Source organism: Protobothrops mucrosquamatus, unplaced genomic scaffold (genome assembly GCF_001527695.2).
Source record: "Protobothrops mucrosquamatus isolate PMUCROS unplaced genomic scaffold, P.Mucros_1.0 scaffold2742, whole genome shotgun sequence".
In the NCBI taxonomy this organism is placed as follows: Eukaryota; Metazoa; Chordata; class Lepidosauria; order Squamata; family Viperidae; genus Protobothrops; species Protobothrops mucrosquamatus.
Window position 1 is genome coordinate 52850 of NW_015388783.1, and position 14006 is coordinate 66855.

The 14006-nt window shown below is 38.3% G+C and overlaps 1 protein-coding gene across 1 annotated transcript in view; it reads right to left on the reverse strand.

The window, feature by feature from the left end:
* LOC114923277 (neuronal PAS domain-containing protein 4-like) overlaps positions 1 to 13464 on the reverse strand; it is an 18809-nt gene extending 5345 nt beyond the window's left edge. Inside the window, exons 1-5 of the mRNA XM_029286026.1 lie at positions 13355 to 13464; positions 7202 to 7368; positions 3336 to 3496; positions 2803 to 2908; positions 689 to 941 (exon numbers count right to left, since the gene is read on the reverse strand). Of these exons, the coding sequence (XP_029141859.1) occupies positions 689 to 941; positions 2803 to 2908; positions 3336 to 3496; positions 7202 to 7368; positions 13355 to 13464 (797 nt within the window). The remainder of the gene's footprint in view (positions 1 to 688; positions 942 to 2802; positions 2909 to 3335; positions 3497 to 7201; positions 7369 to 13354) is intronic.
* Positions 13465 to 14006: the final 542 nt, after the last annotated feature.

A 14006-nucleotide genomic window follows, 5' to 3' on the forward strand; every position in this document is an offset into this window, starting at 1 on the left:
AAAAAGGTCATAAAATTGGGTGTAATCACATGGTGACCTTCTTTATAAACATCATAACTTATGAGTGAAATTGTGGCTCCATTATGGACATAAATCAAGGGCTACCTGTACTATATTTATCCTTGATTCTATGGGTTTTAAACGTTATAATCATCATGTATTACCAGGTCTTTATGCTACAGATAACTTTATCTGCTAATAAATGCAAGCTAAAACATACAGTTTTAAGGCAGATTTCCCTTGTCTGGACATTTGGCAATGGGCAGTGTTCCAATATCTCAGGGGCTGCCACAAAGAAGAGGGAGCCAAGCTATTCTCCAAGGCACCTGAAGGCAGGACGAGAAGCAATGGGTGGAAACTGATCAAGGAGAGAAGCAACTTAGAACTAAGGAGAAACTTCCTGACAGTTAGAACAATTAACCAATGGAACAACCTGCCTCCAGAAGCTGTGAATGCTCCAATACTGGAAGTTTTTAAGAAGAGACTGGACAGCCATTTGTCTGAAATGGTGTAGGGTTCCTGCCTGGGCAGGGGGTTGGACTCGATGACCTCCAAGGTCCCTTCCAACTTTATTATTATTATTATTATTATTATTATTATTATTATTATTATTATTATTATTATTATTATTATTATTATTATTATTATTATCTCCAGGTAGATGCACACCCAAAAAATTTGGCCTTACTTTTCAGTCATTTCAGCAATCTTCATATCTAATGTATGCTGGCTCTGGAAGGTGAAGTTCTGGGACATATTATTCCCTTCTTCAACCCCATGAAGGACAGGAGCACAGAAAGCAACAAAAGTCAGAGCAGGAGAGGCGGAAGTCAACTGTGTGTCAAGTGGGAGGAATCTGCCCCGCATGAGTATTGGACGGTTCCTTCCATACTTAATCCGAAAGGCTCTTGAGGTACGCATTTCAATGATGAACTCAATTTCTGCAGAATAAAATGGAGAAGAATACTTGCAATTTAATGTCAGGTTGAAATTTGCACTGCAGGATGAAGTGTAATCGTGTAAACTGTCACGTGATTGGTTTTTGATTTAATGTGAACTCAATCATAGACTATTCAATAAACAAGTTATAATTTAGCATAAATTATAAACTGAACCTTTTGTCTCACATTCATAGCTGACAACTTAAGAACGGGTTATGATAGTTTTCTAATTAGCTTTCAATTTTACTATAATTCTATGCATTTCACTTTACCCAGTCTTTATAATTCTGGTTACTGAGTACTGTACCTATATACAGTACACATCCCCCCCCAAAAAAAAAGATACATACAAACAGTTGGCCCAGATGAGAAAAAGTAATTCCAGAAAGGTGTTGCACCAAATTTTTGTGATTTTAAATTATTTATTTATTATTCAAATTTATATAGCCATCCATTTCATACAGTATATATCGCTCTGGATGAGATTATGCTGCAAATTATCATAACTTTTAAGGAAGCAAAAAACTAAAACAGGGTTAATAGTTTTTAACTATGGTAGTAACTTAAGAGGAAAAATACTGCAAGTTATTTACTTGATCCCTTTTAATATTTTGCTTTTTATATTATTGCTTGTATTATAATGCAGTACATTGAAAAAACATTTAAAATGCCTTCTTATTGCCCCAGCTGCAGTTGAAATCTCCCCTTTCTAACAGCATGAAAATCTGATACCCATAACTTTTTCTCTATAGGCAACACAAAAATGTGAAAATAAAATTTCTGAATGGGAGAATACCTAGAATGGAGAAAAATTAGAAGATTTCTCCTCTTCCTTTGAACAAGACAGCAACCCTATTTAATATTTGCCTCTCCTGGAGGCACCCTGATTAAATATAGACCAGATTTATGCATCAGAAATAATAGTTTATTCTAGACCAGTGTTTCTCAACCTTGACAATTTTAAGGCATGTGGACTTCAACTCCCAGAATTCCACAGCCAGCAATGAAGTCCACATGCCTTAAAATTGTCAAGGTTGAGAAACACTGTTCTAGACACTAGTTTATTCTAGATGATGACATACAATCATCAGAAGGTTTTTCAACTTATAGGAAGAATATCCACCATTTTGCTCAAGTAACAAGGCTGGGGCTGAGGAGATAACAATACAAGTACAAATTCTGGTGCAACCTATCTGCCAGATCTGTAAGTGCCCAACTGATAGGCAGTTTGCTCTAGACTAGGCCAGTGTCTATTCAGCCTTAGCCTAAAGCCAGCCCTGTGCCACCACAAATAAAACTATTGATTTCCCTAGGATTAAAGTAGGATAACTAATAATTATATTTCAATATGTTTGTCAACAAGGTTTCTTACACTTTTTGGTAGCACAACTGCTCATTGTTGGCCACCCGCTATGGCTTGTACTAGCAAACAAAAAACAAACCTCAGATTTAACAGCACTTCAGCATTGCTTATACAAGGCAAGAGTCCTATCAAAATGTATCCCCACTTAGTTTAGGCAAGCCTACAATTGTCTTGCACAAGCAAAGAAGGAAGCAGAGTTCAGTGTGAGTTAGTGACTTATTTCTAAGATGCTTGCCACTACTTTAGGAATTCCAGCACTGAGTCAAAATTATACAGACCATATTATTAGTGTAACATACAAATCAAGACTCAGAATTGATGCAGCAGAAGCAGCATATAGATTGGCAATAGGCAGCAAACGTTATGCCAGCATTGTTTTTTGCCAACTCAAAATGGAGAGCATTTGAACTCAGTAATTAGAAAAATTTGCTATCTCAGAAAAAGATTCAGTTGCCCCCTAGCTGGAAAGACCTTTTGCCAACCCCTTCTTGTCCTCACCGATGCCTGGATGCTGATGGGCAAAGCAGAGTTTTTCTTGTATGATCCGGCTTGCTGTGCTGTTCAGGAGATCGAAGATGGAGTTCCCTTGTGCTAGGAGTTCTACCTAGAAAAATGTGTGATAAAATATCTTATTTGCAATGATCTTTTGCTCTAAGAATCTGTTAGGAATAAGTGCTATTTCAGTCTGAAAATATGGTCCTGAAAGTTAAGCATTTTTAAAACAATATTTAGATCCTGCAGGGCTCTAACAAAAGCTTCAGGGTTTTAAGCAAATGACACTCTAACATTTAATAGTTGCTAATGGTAGCAACATAGTTTGCATGCCAAAATCTGAACCGTTTCTGTTTAAAAGAATATTGAGTAGTTATGCTAGAAAGGTTCTTACATTCAATCTTAAACCACTATTACACAAAATGGACTAGCAGCAGAATGGAAAGTTCCATTATATTCCTGCCAAATCTAATCTCTAAAGTCCATGCTAAGTACAAGGCATGATGGGGTGCCTCACCTTCTGTAATATTGATGCTTACCACAGAAAACCCAAGGAAATGTGTTACATTCTCAGAGATATAGGCCAATTTGCCTTTTGCAGTGAGAGCTAGAATGAACCCAGAAAGTGAATGCAGCAGTTCTGGATCTGCAATAGCAGCAGTAGCATAAGCTGGTTCTTCAGATGTCATTTGATGTGAGCCTGGGAAAACAAGAGAGTGGTACATGGATTCTACACATCATTGGGTAAAACTCTACATGGAAGAAAGCAACAATTTCCTGCCCTCATACATACAAGGACATGCATTCAGTTTTACAGCAACTATGATTATTGGTCGAGCAGGGACAAAAAAAGCCAGAGAAATTATTGAAGCCTAGGAATTGGGCCCCTTGAGAGTCAATAGGAGTGTTGGTTTACTTAGGAGCTGAGGATGCAGCGGCACAAGGAAACAACAACAACTTAATAGCCAGCCATCAACATGCTAATTAACAATTAAAAACTACACACAACCAGGAACCATATAAAATCAATGCATAGAGCAGCCCAGTGCACATAGACTTGAGAGAGAGACGTTTCCTGATGATAGCTTCCGGCATAAGTGCGAAAGCTTGGAAGAATAAACCTTTGATCCTGGTGACTGGCTCAGATCAGATCCTGCAAAAAAATTGAATCGAGGTACATCCAAATCTTCTAACTTAAAAAATGGGTATAAAACTCAGGATCCATTACTCCTGTGTAACTGAAATTTTAAGGATGCTCACATCAGTTGTGTTCACAAAGTTGTAGCATTGTCACCATAGTTATCATATGATCATGATTTCCGATACTCCTTGCCAGGTTCACCAAAAGCGAAGTCAAACGGGAACCCAGCAGAAAGTTGGAAGTCACTCCTGCTCCCATTGTTTTTTTTGCCCTGTCATGGTAATTCTGTTTCTCTGTTTAGGTAAGAAAATTTCTCTGAAAGGATGAGTCAATTGTCTAGTCAGTTTTACTAATTGATCTAGTACGGTGAATTTTTCTCCCACAGGATCAGTTGTAGTGAAACTGATGCAAGTCTGGCTTGTTTTCTGCCAGATGAGCTCTTCCTTCATATTTTAGATAGGGAAAAATCTTTTTTCAGGAAATGCATTGAGCAAAAAAAACAAACCCAGAGCCTGCCCATCTTCAAATATAATTAGGACAGAATATGAAGGTCATTGTGTCTTTCACTTTCTCGGGGTATCTCAGGGTATTGCAAAAATATAGATACCAGAAGAATTAAAAATACAAAGGCCCGTTGGTTTCTGCTCTGATCCTCAAAAGGAAAAAAAAAATCAAAATAAAAGGAAAAACAGAAAAAGCTTTTTAGGTAAAAGACACCTTTGGGGAAACAAGACATGATGGAAAATATGTAGGACTTGATAATGCCAGCTGTTGCATGCAGCATGGCTGCATTTTATTGCCTATTCTATGCTTCCCTTAAGCACAAATAAGGGTGCAAATTATACACAATGCAGATCCATGTTTGAAATTCATTGACGTTTTTAAAAAAAAATAAAAAAATCAGCACCAGACATTAGTAACACATGGAATCAGATCTTTTCTCTATTTTCATTTTCTGATCATACATACACATATATTTAAATTGCAAGCGCAAACTTATGGTAAGTAGGATGCATATGTGATATTTGAATGAGTTAAAACCACAACAAATAATAAAAACACCGTAAGGAGTTCTCTTTGGAACAGCATATACTGCTCTGAAAAATATGTATGAAGAGATTTAAACCCTCCAAAGAATTATAATGGGAACATTTTTACTAGCCAAATGTTGCAAGTCATTTGGTTTTGCAGCCAGAAATCTGCACTCAACTGTAAAAGTAGATGGAGCTATGATGTAAAAGTGGAGAAAAAAATAATACATGTTAAAAAAAATCTTTCCCTTTTAATTTCCTAGTCAGTGAAGCATTTGAGGTATGGAATGGGTGTGAAATTCTCAGAGAATTACAGAACACTCACTAGGCATACTTGCAGTTCAGAGGCTATAAGTTGTTTCTCCCCATAGACATAAACATCCAGTCCTAAAGTTAAGGTCTGGAATGAAGTATATTGTTTAAGTTAACCTCATATGTTGTAAGGAAGAGCCCACAGATAAGTGCAGATTGGAAGCTCCTTCGCAAAACAGATTTAGAGGCTAGAAATGTCCATACGGAGACAGAGGAAGTACAGAGTAAAAACAGGCAAGATGTTGTACATGCCAAGGATGGTTTAGATCACAACATAATGTCTATCATCTTGTCAGCTGGGGAGCCCACCCGCCCTCTTCCATCACTGCAAATGCCACTGTTAAGGTTTGCATAATGTCAGGATAACTGTATTCTTTTATAGCAGTGGCAAAGCATAAAAGGAGGGGATTTACAGTTTACAACAACTGCAGTTGTTATGCAACTGTTTCAGTTATCAGTTATGATAAAATGACAATAAATCACAAGGATTCATAAGAAAAAAGTTAGCATAGCTAGTGTAGATAGATATTGATCCCTATTGATCCTGTCTGAGTGGTTAGATCCCAGGACACACCCAATGTAGGCCCAGTACTCTGGGATCTCTTTGGATCAGGTTGCACTCTCAGAAAACCTAATTAAATAGGAGTCAAAGACTGTGCTGTAGATTAGTCACAGCTATTTTTATACTTGGGTCAATATGTGCAGGCAGAAAAGATTAGCATTCTAAAGTAACATGCAGACTTACAGGCGTTTGGGGGCAGAACGACCAAAGACATGGGGTGAAGTTTGAAGAAAATGCTTATCAAATTGTTGCTCCAAGAGAACTACAAAAGATGATAGAATCAAGAAGCTAGCTGATTTTGACAGAGCTTGGATAAAGTTTCAACTGGGATAAATGTACATTCCTATATTTAGATATGCCCCCTCCCCCAAAAAAACTTCACACACACACACACACACACACAAATTGGAAGGAAACCTGTCTTGGAAAAATAGAAATGAAAAAGAATGGGTGTCTTAGGCACCTTCCATATGCAGCTAATCTGAGATAATGAGCCATGGTGGCACAGTGGTTAGAATGCAGTATAATTGCAGGCTAACTCTGCCAACTGCCAGCAATTCAACCCTGACCAAGTCAGGTTTGACTCAGCCTTCCATCCTACCAAGGTCAGTAAAATGAAGACCCCCCCCATTGTTGGGGGCAATATTGCTAACTCTGTAAACCCCTTAGAGATGGCTGTTAGGCACTATGAAGCAGTATATAAGTCTAAGTGCTATTGCTAGTGCAGATTCAATTGTGTGAAGCCAAGAGAAAACCACATTCAGTTTAGGGAACCTATAAGGTACATATAAAGTAAATCTGGATTTGACTACAAATGTCTCTGCACTTTTCTGGTTTTCTGTGTCTGCAGGTGAACATTTTCAAATCTGAATTCTGAGGGAAATGAGATAGACTGAGACTTTCAGCAAACAGAAATGGGAGGATGTCACATGGTAATCATAGTTTGAAGTAAGTGATGACTCACTACTTGCTATTTTCAGGAGCAGTGATGACTTCTTTACTTACCTGTACTGTAATTCCTAAAGTACATTCACATTCATCATAGTCAGTTCTCCTTTCCATTGCCACAAACAAAATCAACACATGAACCCTTCACAATCTTAGCTATGTTTCTGAATACAGGCTGGTAAACTGCTTCTATGGCTACTGATCACATCTCAATATATGTCTCTATATAGATGAAAAATTGTACAATATGATATAGAATGTACTCCTTGAATATTAGTTTCTTCCTGCAGTTAATCAAACTTTTATAGGAAGGTCAAATGATGTTTAGAGAAATACAGTATGATTTGATTATGGCTAAAGCTGGCATTCATTAGACAAATTACAGAAAGAGACTTGGAATTTTTCTTTTACCAGAATTAAAAAGTTGAGTCTCTCGTATATGGAAGCAGACCAGAGCCATGGTGTGGAGATATGAAAGTTGTTCCTTCTCTTGTTCAGAGATGGGCAGAAGAGACCGAAGAGTCTGCAGCTCCACATTGATCTGATCCCGACGAGCCTTGGAGGCACCTTTTGTTGACCTGCAAGAGTGCAAAGTATGACCCATACAGATCTGTTCTTCTCCTATTTCCATCCCTTTAAAATATGTTTCCTGATCCTTATGATAGATTAGAGCAATGTTTCTTAATTTCAGCAATTTTAAGATGTGTGGACTTCAATTCTCAGTATTCCAAATGTTGGCCGTGGAATTCTGGGAATTGAAGTTCACACATCTTATAGTTGCTGAGATTCAGAAATACTGGAACAGAGGATCTGATTTATACATCGTCAACTTCTGCAGTTTTTACATTATGAACTCGTGCATAGCTCTAAGGTAAAAAGCACATTTAGTTAAACATTATTCTTTTCTTCACTATGGGTTTCCCCTTTTGGAATGATATGATAATTAACTAATTTTATGACTGGTACTTTGCCTGATCACATAACATTCACAATCATATTTTTATGTTGGAATTAAGGGGAAAATTTTCAAAGCATGTTTCTCAACTCAAAACTATATTGTCATCTTTCAGTGATACTTTATTCCTTTTCTTTAAATTGGGTAGGATGAGTCATTGAAAAGAGACTGGAAAGATAATTGGAAAAGTGGAGAAACTGTGCATACATGGATGGATACATGTACATTCATGTATTTGGACCTGGCAAGGCTTTATTTGCCCTCCCTTGCCTATTTGCAACCTTCCCATGGGTTCAGTTTCCTAGCTTTTCCGTCCAAATGAGCAAACACAATCCACTGCCTCAGGAAACAGCAGGTTTTATAACTACTCCTTGGCTGCTGTCAGCTGCTTGAGTTGTCTGTGTCATTATACCTAATGATAAGGGTAGCCCTGAAGTAATAGTTGAAATTATCTTACCTTAGTTAATCACAGTCAAACTGTAAATCAGAGTAGAATCAGCATGGTAAGAATTTTCATACATAGCTGCCAAATAAATGGCCAGTGCTAGCTGAAGAGGGGGTTAGGAAATACAAAATTTAGAATGGGAACCTGGGATCAAAATGTTGGAACGTGCCCAGCAACTCTTTCTGTGTAAGCAAGTCTCATTAGCTTCAGCTTGGATGGCCAATGAAACAATGACAGCCATCATCCTAAAACCTTTGAGACAAAGCTGTTTTAGAGATTGGCCATGCCCTTACCATGTTTTTCTGTCACCAGGTATTATGAAGCTTTGCCCATTAACAGACCTACTGGGTGGGAAACAGATTTTAATTATTGTATCCACTGTAACTGCCACATACAAGAGTTTTTCAACAGCATCCTCAAGGGACTCACTAACATTTGAAATGTTCCGTAGTCTGAGAACCCTGACTACTACTTAGTTGTGATCAGTTTGCTGCATGGCCTTAAGAAAATCGTTCAGCTTTCACAAATGAAGCCAGAATGTTAATTATAACTTCTATTCTGTAAGTGTTAAAAAGGCTTTCCTTAAAATAAATATTATGTTCACTTAAAAGTGTGAAAGTCTTCCTCATCACTGTCCGAACAGCAGAATCTAATGCATGTTTTACTCAGAAATAACTCGTTACATTAAATAGGATCTACTCTAAAGTAAACATGTATCAAATTGCAAGTTCAGCATAGAACTTTCAAAGCTTTTTTCAGTACATAATTTCTGTATGGTCATAAAACATCTATTCTTTGAGACTGACGTTTGCATGTGAAATGCCATGTGCCCTAATTAAACATTTCTAGCAAGCTCACAATATGTCAGTGAAGTTTAGTGCTCATTGGTAAGGCTCTTTTAATGGGGAGGGGTAGGCTGTGATTTGGGGAGAGTTTGAAGACTAGCAATGTTGATTACTAGTTGCCATGAGGTCTTTGAATGAACCACAGAGAGGGAAATTCTGAGTAGACAAAAAGTAATGTGGGATTTGCTGCCACAACATGTAGTTGTGGTCACTATGGGTATAAAAAGGGATTCAATAAATTCATGAGAAAAGGCTGTCAGTGGATTTCAGTTGTGCGGTTTATTAGGGCTGTTCATAAGGAGCTCCAGAGCACCTTCAAATAGCTGCACATTTTTCTGGAATAAGGTTTCAGATTGATTAGGGGACAAAGTGTGCCAGCTCACTGTATATACAGTTACTGGATTCATTAACACAATAAGCTACGGTCAAAGAAAGCACCTAACTTAGTATGATTCATGGACTCAAATCTCCTTTTTGTGATGGCAAAGTTCTCCCATTATGGTTTTTATTGACAGGCTTGCATGACATGCTCACCCTGCAGTTAACACAATTTGCTCAGTTCTCAGGGTTTTGTGCATTGAATTCATTGCCTGATTTATGGTTCAAGCACATCATGTGGACACAGCTAACAAGCCATTCAGTCATTCTGAGTTCCAGCTTAGTGTAGGGAAGAGCAGATGAAGATGAGTTCAACAGAAGAAAGAGAATAAGAGGTTTGAATTGATTTCCTCCCATCCTTGAGACTGCAGAAAACTATACCAGCATGACTTTTTCTGTCCCATTACTGATCCCTATCCCACCTAGTTTGGCTTTCTTATAGTCATTGACTTCACTCCATCTACTGGAGGGATCTATTCTATTCTGTTATCTAGTTATTCCATCTATTCACCCCACTGTTGTTTTCTTGTTGTAGCCATCTGACTTCATTCCAAGTAATGACTGCAAATGCCAACAGACGTACATCTTGAGGCAGTCCACAAGGATTGGAAGGATAAAGGAGAAAATGCTACTTTAACAACAGCACAACAAAGAATGACACAGGACTGTCTCACACAGGCTGTGCCTGACGTAAAGGCAGCATTTATTATTATTGGATTTATACCTGCTGCAAACAGAAATATCCTCAGAGGTTTACAATATATCCATCATTATGCAGCAAAACAAAATAAGATAAAAACAAAAAAGCAAGTAAATCAACCCTTACTCACACAGATCTATAAACTGATGACATTCATGTCTCAAAGGCTCTTCAAAGTAGCTCTATTTTAATAGCTTGCAGTAAACCAGCACCTTGGGGGCTGATCTAATTTTGCGGGGAAGGGTGGCTAAAGTGCAGCTTTAGGAGGAGCAAAAAAAAACCAACTCCAGGGCATTCTTGTCATACAGTGAGCTACAATAAAAATATATTTGGCTTTGTGTGATGCATGAAGCCAGGCAATTTGCCTGGTGTTACTGAGATGTTAATAAATTAGGAATCAAGGCAGTGAGCGCTATAGGATTTTCTTGGCGATGAGAGCCCATCATTTGCTCCACTACATCTGAAAGCTGGAAAACTGGTCAAGCTGGAAACTGCAGCATGGCAGCTGGTGTGAAAGGAGTCTGACAGAAGAGGGAATGAGGCACAAAGGAGAACAAAAGGAATCCCAAGCTTTTCATGAATGAGCAGGAGAATTTGCAGTTTTCACACAGGGCTCAGAAAAAGGGCACCATCTGCTACCTACCTTTTATCTACATGAAAGCTAAAAGTGTCTGCCTCTTATTGTCTAGTCATCCCCAATTCAGTTGAAGAAACATACCTCCAGGTGTAAGATGGCATTGGATTTTCAGAAAGCCAAATATTCATTACTTTCTCTGCAAGTTCTCTTTGTAAGGGAACACTTTACAAAAAAACCTTAGAAAATGGTGATCAATAAAGAAACAACAGCAGCAAAGAATTTGGGAAACAAGAAAAGGAGCAGACTGATTTGAGAGGATTTGGTGTTATCTAAAACGGGCCACTCAGTGGGAAAATTCAGTATGCAACACACCATTGTAACTTATGTTCCCATGACAACCATCATGCAGCCATTAATTTGTGTAAGGAATTGGAGGCAAAGAAAGTATCAAAAGAACTTGTAAGGCTTAGTAAGCTCAGCTTTACAGCTAGCTTTTTTTTTGTTGTTAAAGAAAAAATATGGGGAGCCTAAGTCCAGCTGTACTTAAGCCAAAGTGCTCATTGTGCACCACTAAATTAATCCAAGTCCTTGCTGGGCCTGGGTCACACTGCAAATTATTATTATCATAAGCCTGAAAGCAAATGCCTCTGCTCTGTTATGGGTATCCAGAACTTCTTGTATTTGAGGTATTTTAAAAGTCATTGATGATTATGGGCACGTTCCAACATTTTGATCCCAGGTTCCCATTTTAAATTTTGTATTCCCTAACCCCCTCCTCAGCTAGCACTGGCCATTTATTTAGCAGATATGTATGAAAATGCTTAGCATGCTGATTCTACTCTGATTTACAGTTTGACTGTGATTAACTAAGGTAAAATAATTTCAACTATTACTTCAGGGCTACCCCTTATCATTAGGTATAATGATTATGCTAATACAGTAACCAAAACTCAATTCCAATTAACTAGTCAACTTTCTACCTTGAAGATATTCCCTTTAGTAATCACTAGAGGTCTGACCAGTCTCATGTTTTTGCTTCTGCACTACCTACTTCAGCCCATAACCTACTCCCATGACAGCCCACAGCTTATAAAGCAACTGTATTCTGCCAGTTTCATGGGTGGGAAATTCTGGGAGTTGACGTCTACATATCTTAAAGTCACCAGGTTGAGTAACATTGTCCTAAAAAGTGAAGCCATTATAGCTGAGTCACTGTTCTTCGTCTGGCATTCAGTGCTTCACATGCCTCTGTCTATCAGAAGAGGAAGCAATTAATTTGCAGGGGCTTGGGAACAGCTGTGCTAATCCTATAAAGCTGTTATGATCAGTGTTTATTTAGTGGGCATAAAAATCTGGCCCCTGAAGAAATCCTAGCAACAACAGAGTGCTGGTTTAGAAAGCAGAGAATCTTCTACCACAATCCTATAAAGGTTTACTTTGAAGCAGGTCCTGCTGCATTTAGTGAGACTTATTGTCAAGGCTGCACCTTAGCCTCTTAGCTGATTGGTTGAGCTATTACACTTCCATACATCTGCCTATAACAAAATATTAGATCAAATAGGCAAAAAATACTTTGACTTTATGTGATACATGCAGGATTGGTGAAGTCTACTTTGCCTTCCTCTTAGCATCAGAATTCTGTTTTCCTCACAGAGATCAGAATGCCTGCTTTATAACAGTGTTTGCTATCTGGAAATGTATATCTATTTTCTGTAGACCAGATTAGATTATTACAATGCTCTCAGATAGAAAACACCCTTTAAAAAGATCCCAGAAATTACAGTTAGTGCAGCATGATGCACTGCTAGATGCAGTAATTCTGGTCTCGTTTCTCCTTCAGTTGCACTGATTGCTAATGCTCATTTTATAAAAAGTTGCTCTTTAAAGCCCTAAATAATTTTAGTTGTTTGAAGAGGTTGCTGACCCTCTAGGACACGGGTGTCAAACTCGCTGCGTCACGTGACATGTTGTGACATATCACAACTTTTTTTGCATTGCCAGAGCTGGGGTGGGCATGGCCTCCGCATGATGAAACCAGCCCACGGGTTGGCAGTTTGACACCCCTGTTCTAGGAACCTGACTAGTCTTAATGAAAAAGTATTGATGCATGTCCAGGCAGTCTGCGTGTTAATTTCCAGAGAGTAATTCTTTGCTTGTGTTAATTCTGCAATATTCAAAATTCTTGGTTCTCCAAAAGTAATGATACCACCCATGTCTTTGATTCCCAGTTGCAAGGAAGCAAAGCAAGAGAAAACTACTTATATAGCAGGATATCCTGAATAAGAAGCAGGAATATTTTATGAAGGCTGTTGCCATGATTGAAAAACTCACCCTCTTCTAATTAAGAGCAGTAATAGAAACACTGAAGAGTAGGGCTTCTGAAGATGATTTTAAGAGATAGATAAAAAGACAGTTCTCTGAGTAAATTGGTGCCAGAAAAAATGGATGTGTTCTATTTACTTAGCAACACAGCAACTCTGTTTTGAACCAACTAATAGTATGGGCCTTAGAAACGTACATTGCAATGGCACCAAGATTCACTCTGTTCATACTATTTCATCGTGTCCAAAACATAATAATTGAACACTATTGGGGTCCTGCGACAAGCATCACTCCCCTCTTCTTCCCAGTGGGAAGAAAGGATTGCAAGATCATCTCACTGACCTGAAAGGCCTTGGAGTACAGAGCTTCCGCCTGGGAACAGATATAGGAGCAGAGACCTGGCATTCTCGCCTTCTGACTGGCTTGTTGCAGTTTTCACACAAGATGGTCATAGTTCTGCAAAAGGACAGAAATTATTGAAGCAAATGAGAATAAACAGACTGCCCAAAAGGAAGCCACAATCCTCAAGGCTGGAATAGCATTTCAGATTATGTATGCACTCACTAATTTGCAATCCTCCTCTCACCCATCCATTGGTATGACCACTAGTTAGGGAGTATTGCAGCTGTAGTTTAACACATCTGGGTGGTGCCAGATTAACAAAGATTATCCATCAAGCTGTTCTGGAAAGATGATAAAAAGTTGCTTTGGAAAAGAGTGCAGAGAAAAGCAACAAAGATGATTAAGGGACTGGAGGCTAAACATATGAAGAATGGTTGCAGGAAATGGATATGTCTAGTTTAATAAAAAGAAGGGCTATGGATGACATAATAGTAATATTCCAATTTCTAAGGAGTTGCCATAAAGAAGAGGGGATCAACATATTCTCCAAAACACCTGGAAGCAGGACAAGAAGCAATGGATGGAAACTAATCAAGGAAAGAACTGATCTAGAACTAAGGGAATTTTCTTAACAATTAGAACAATTAATCAA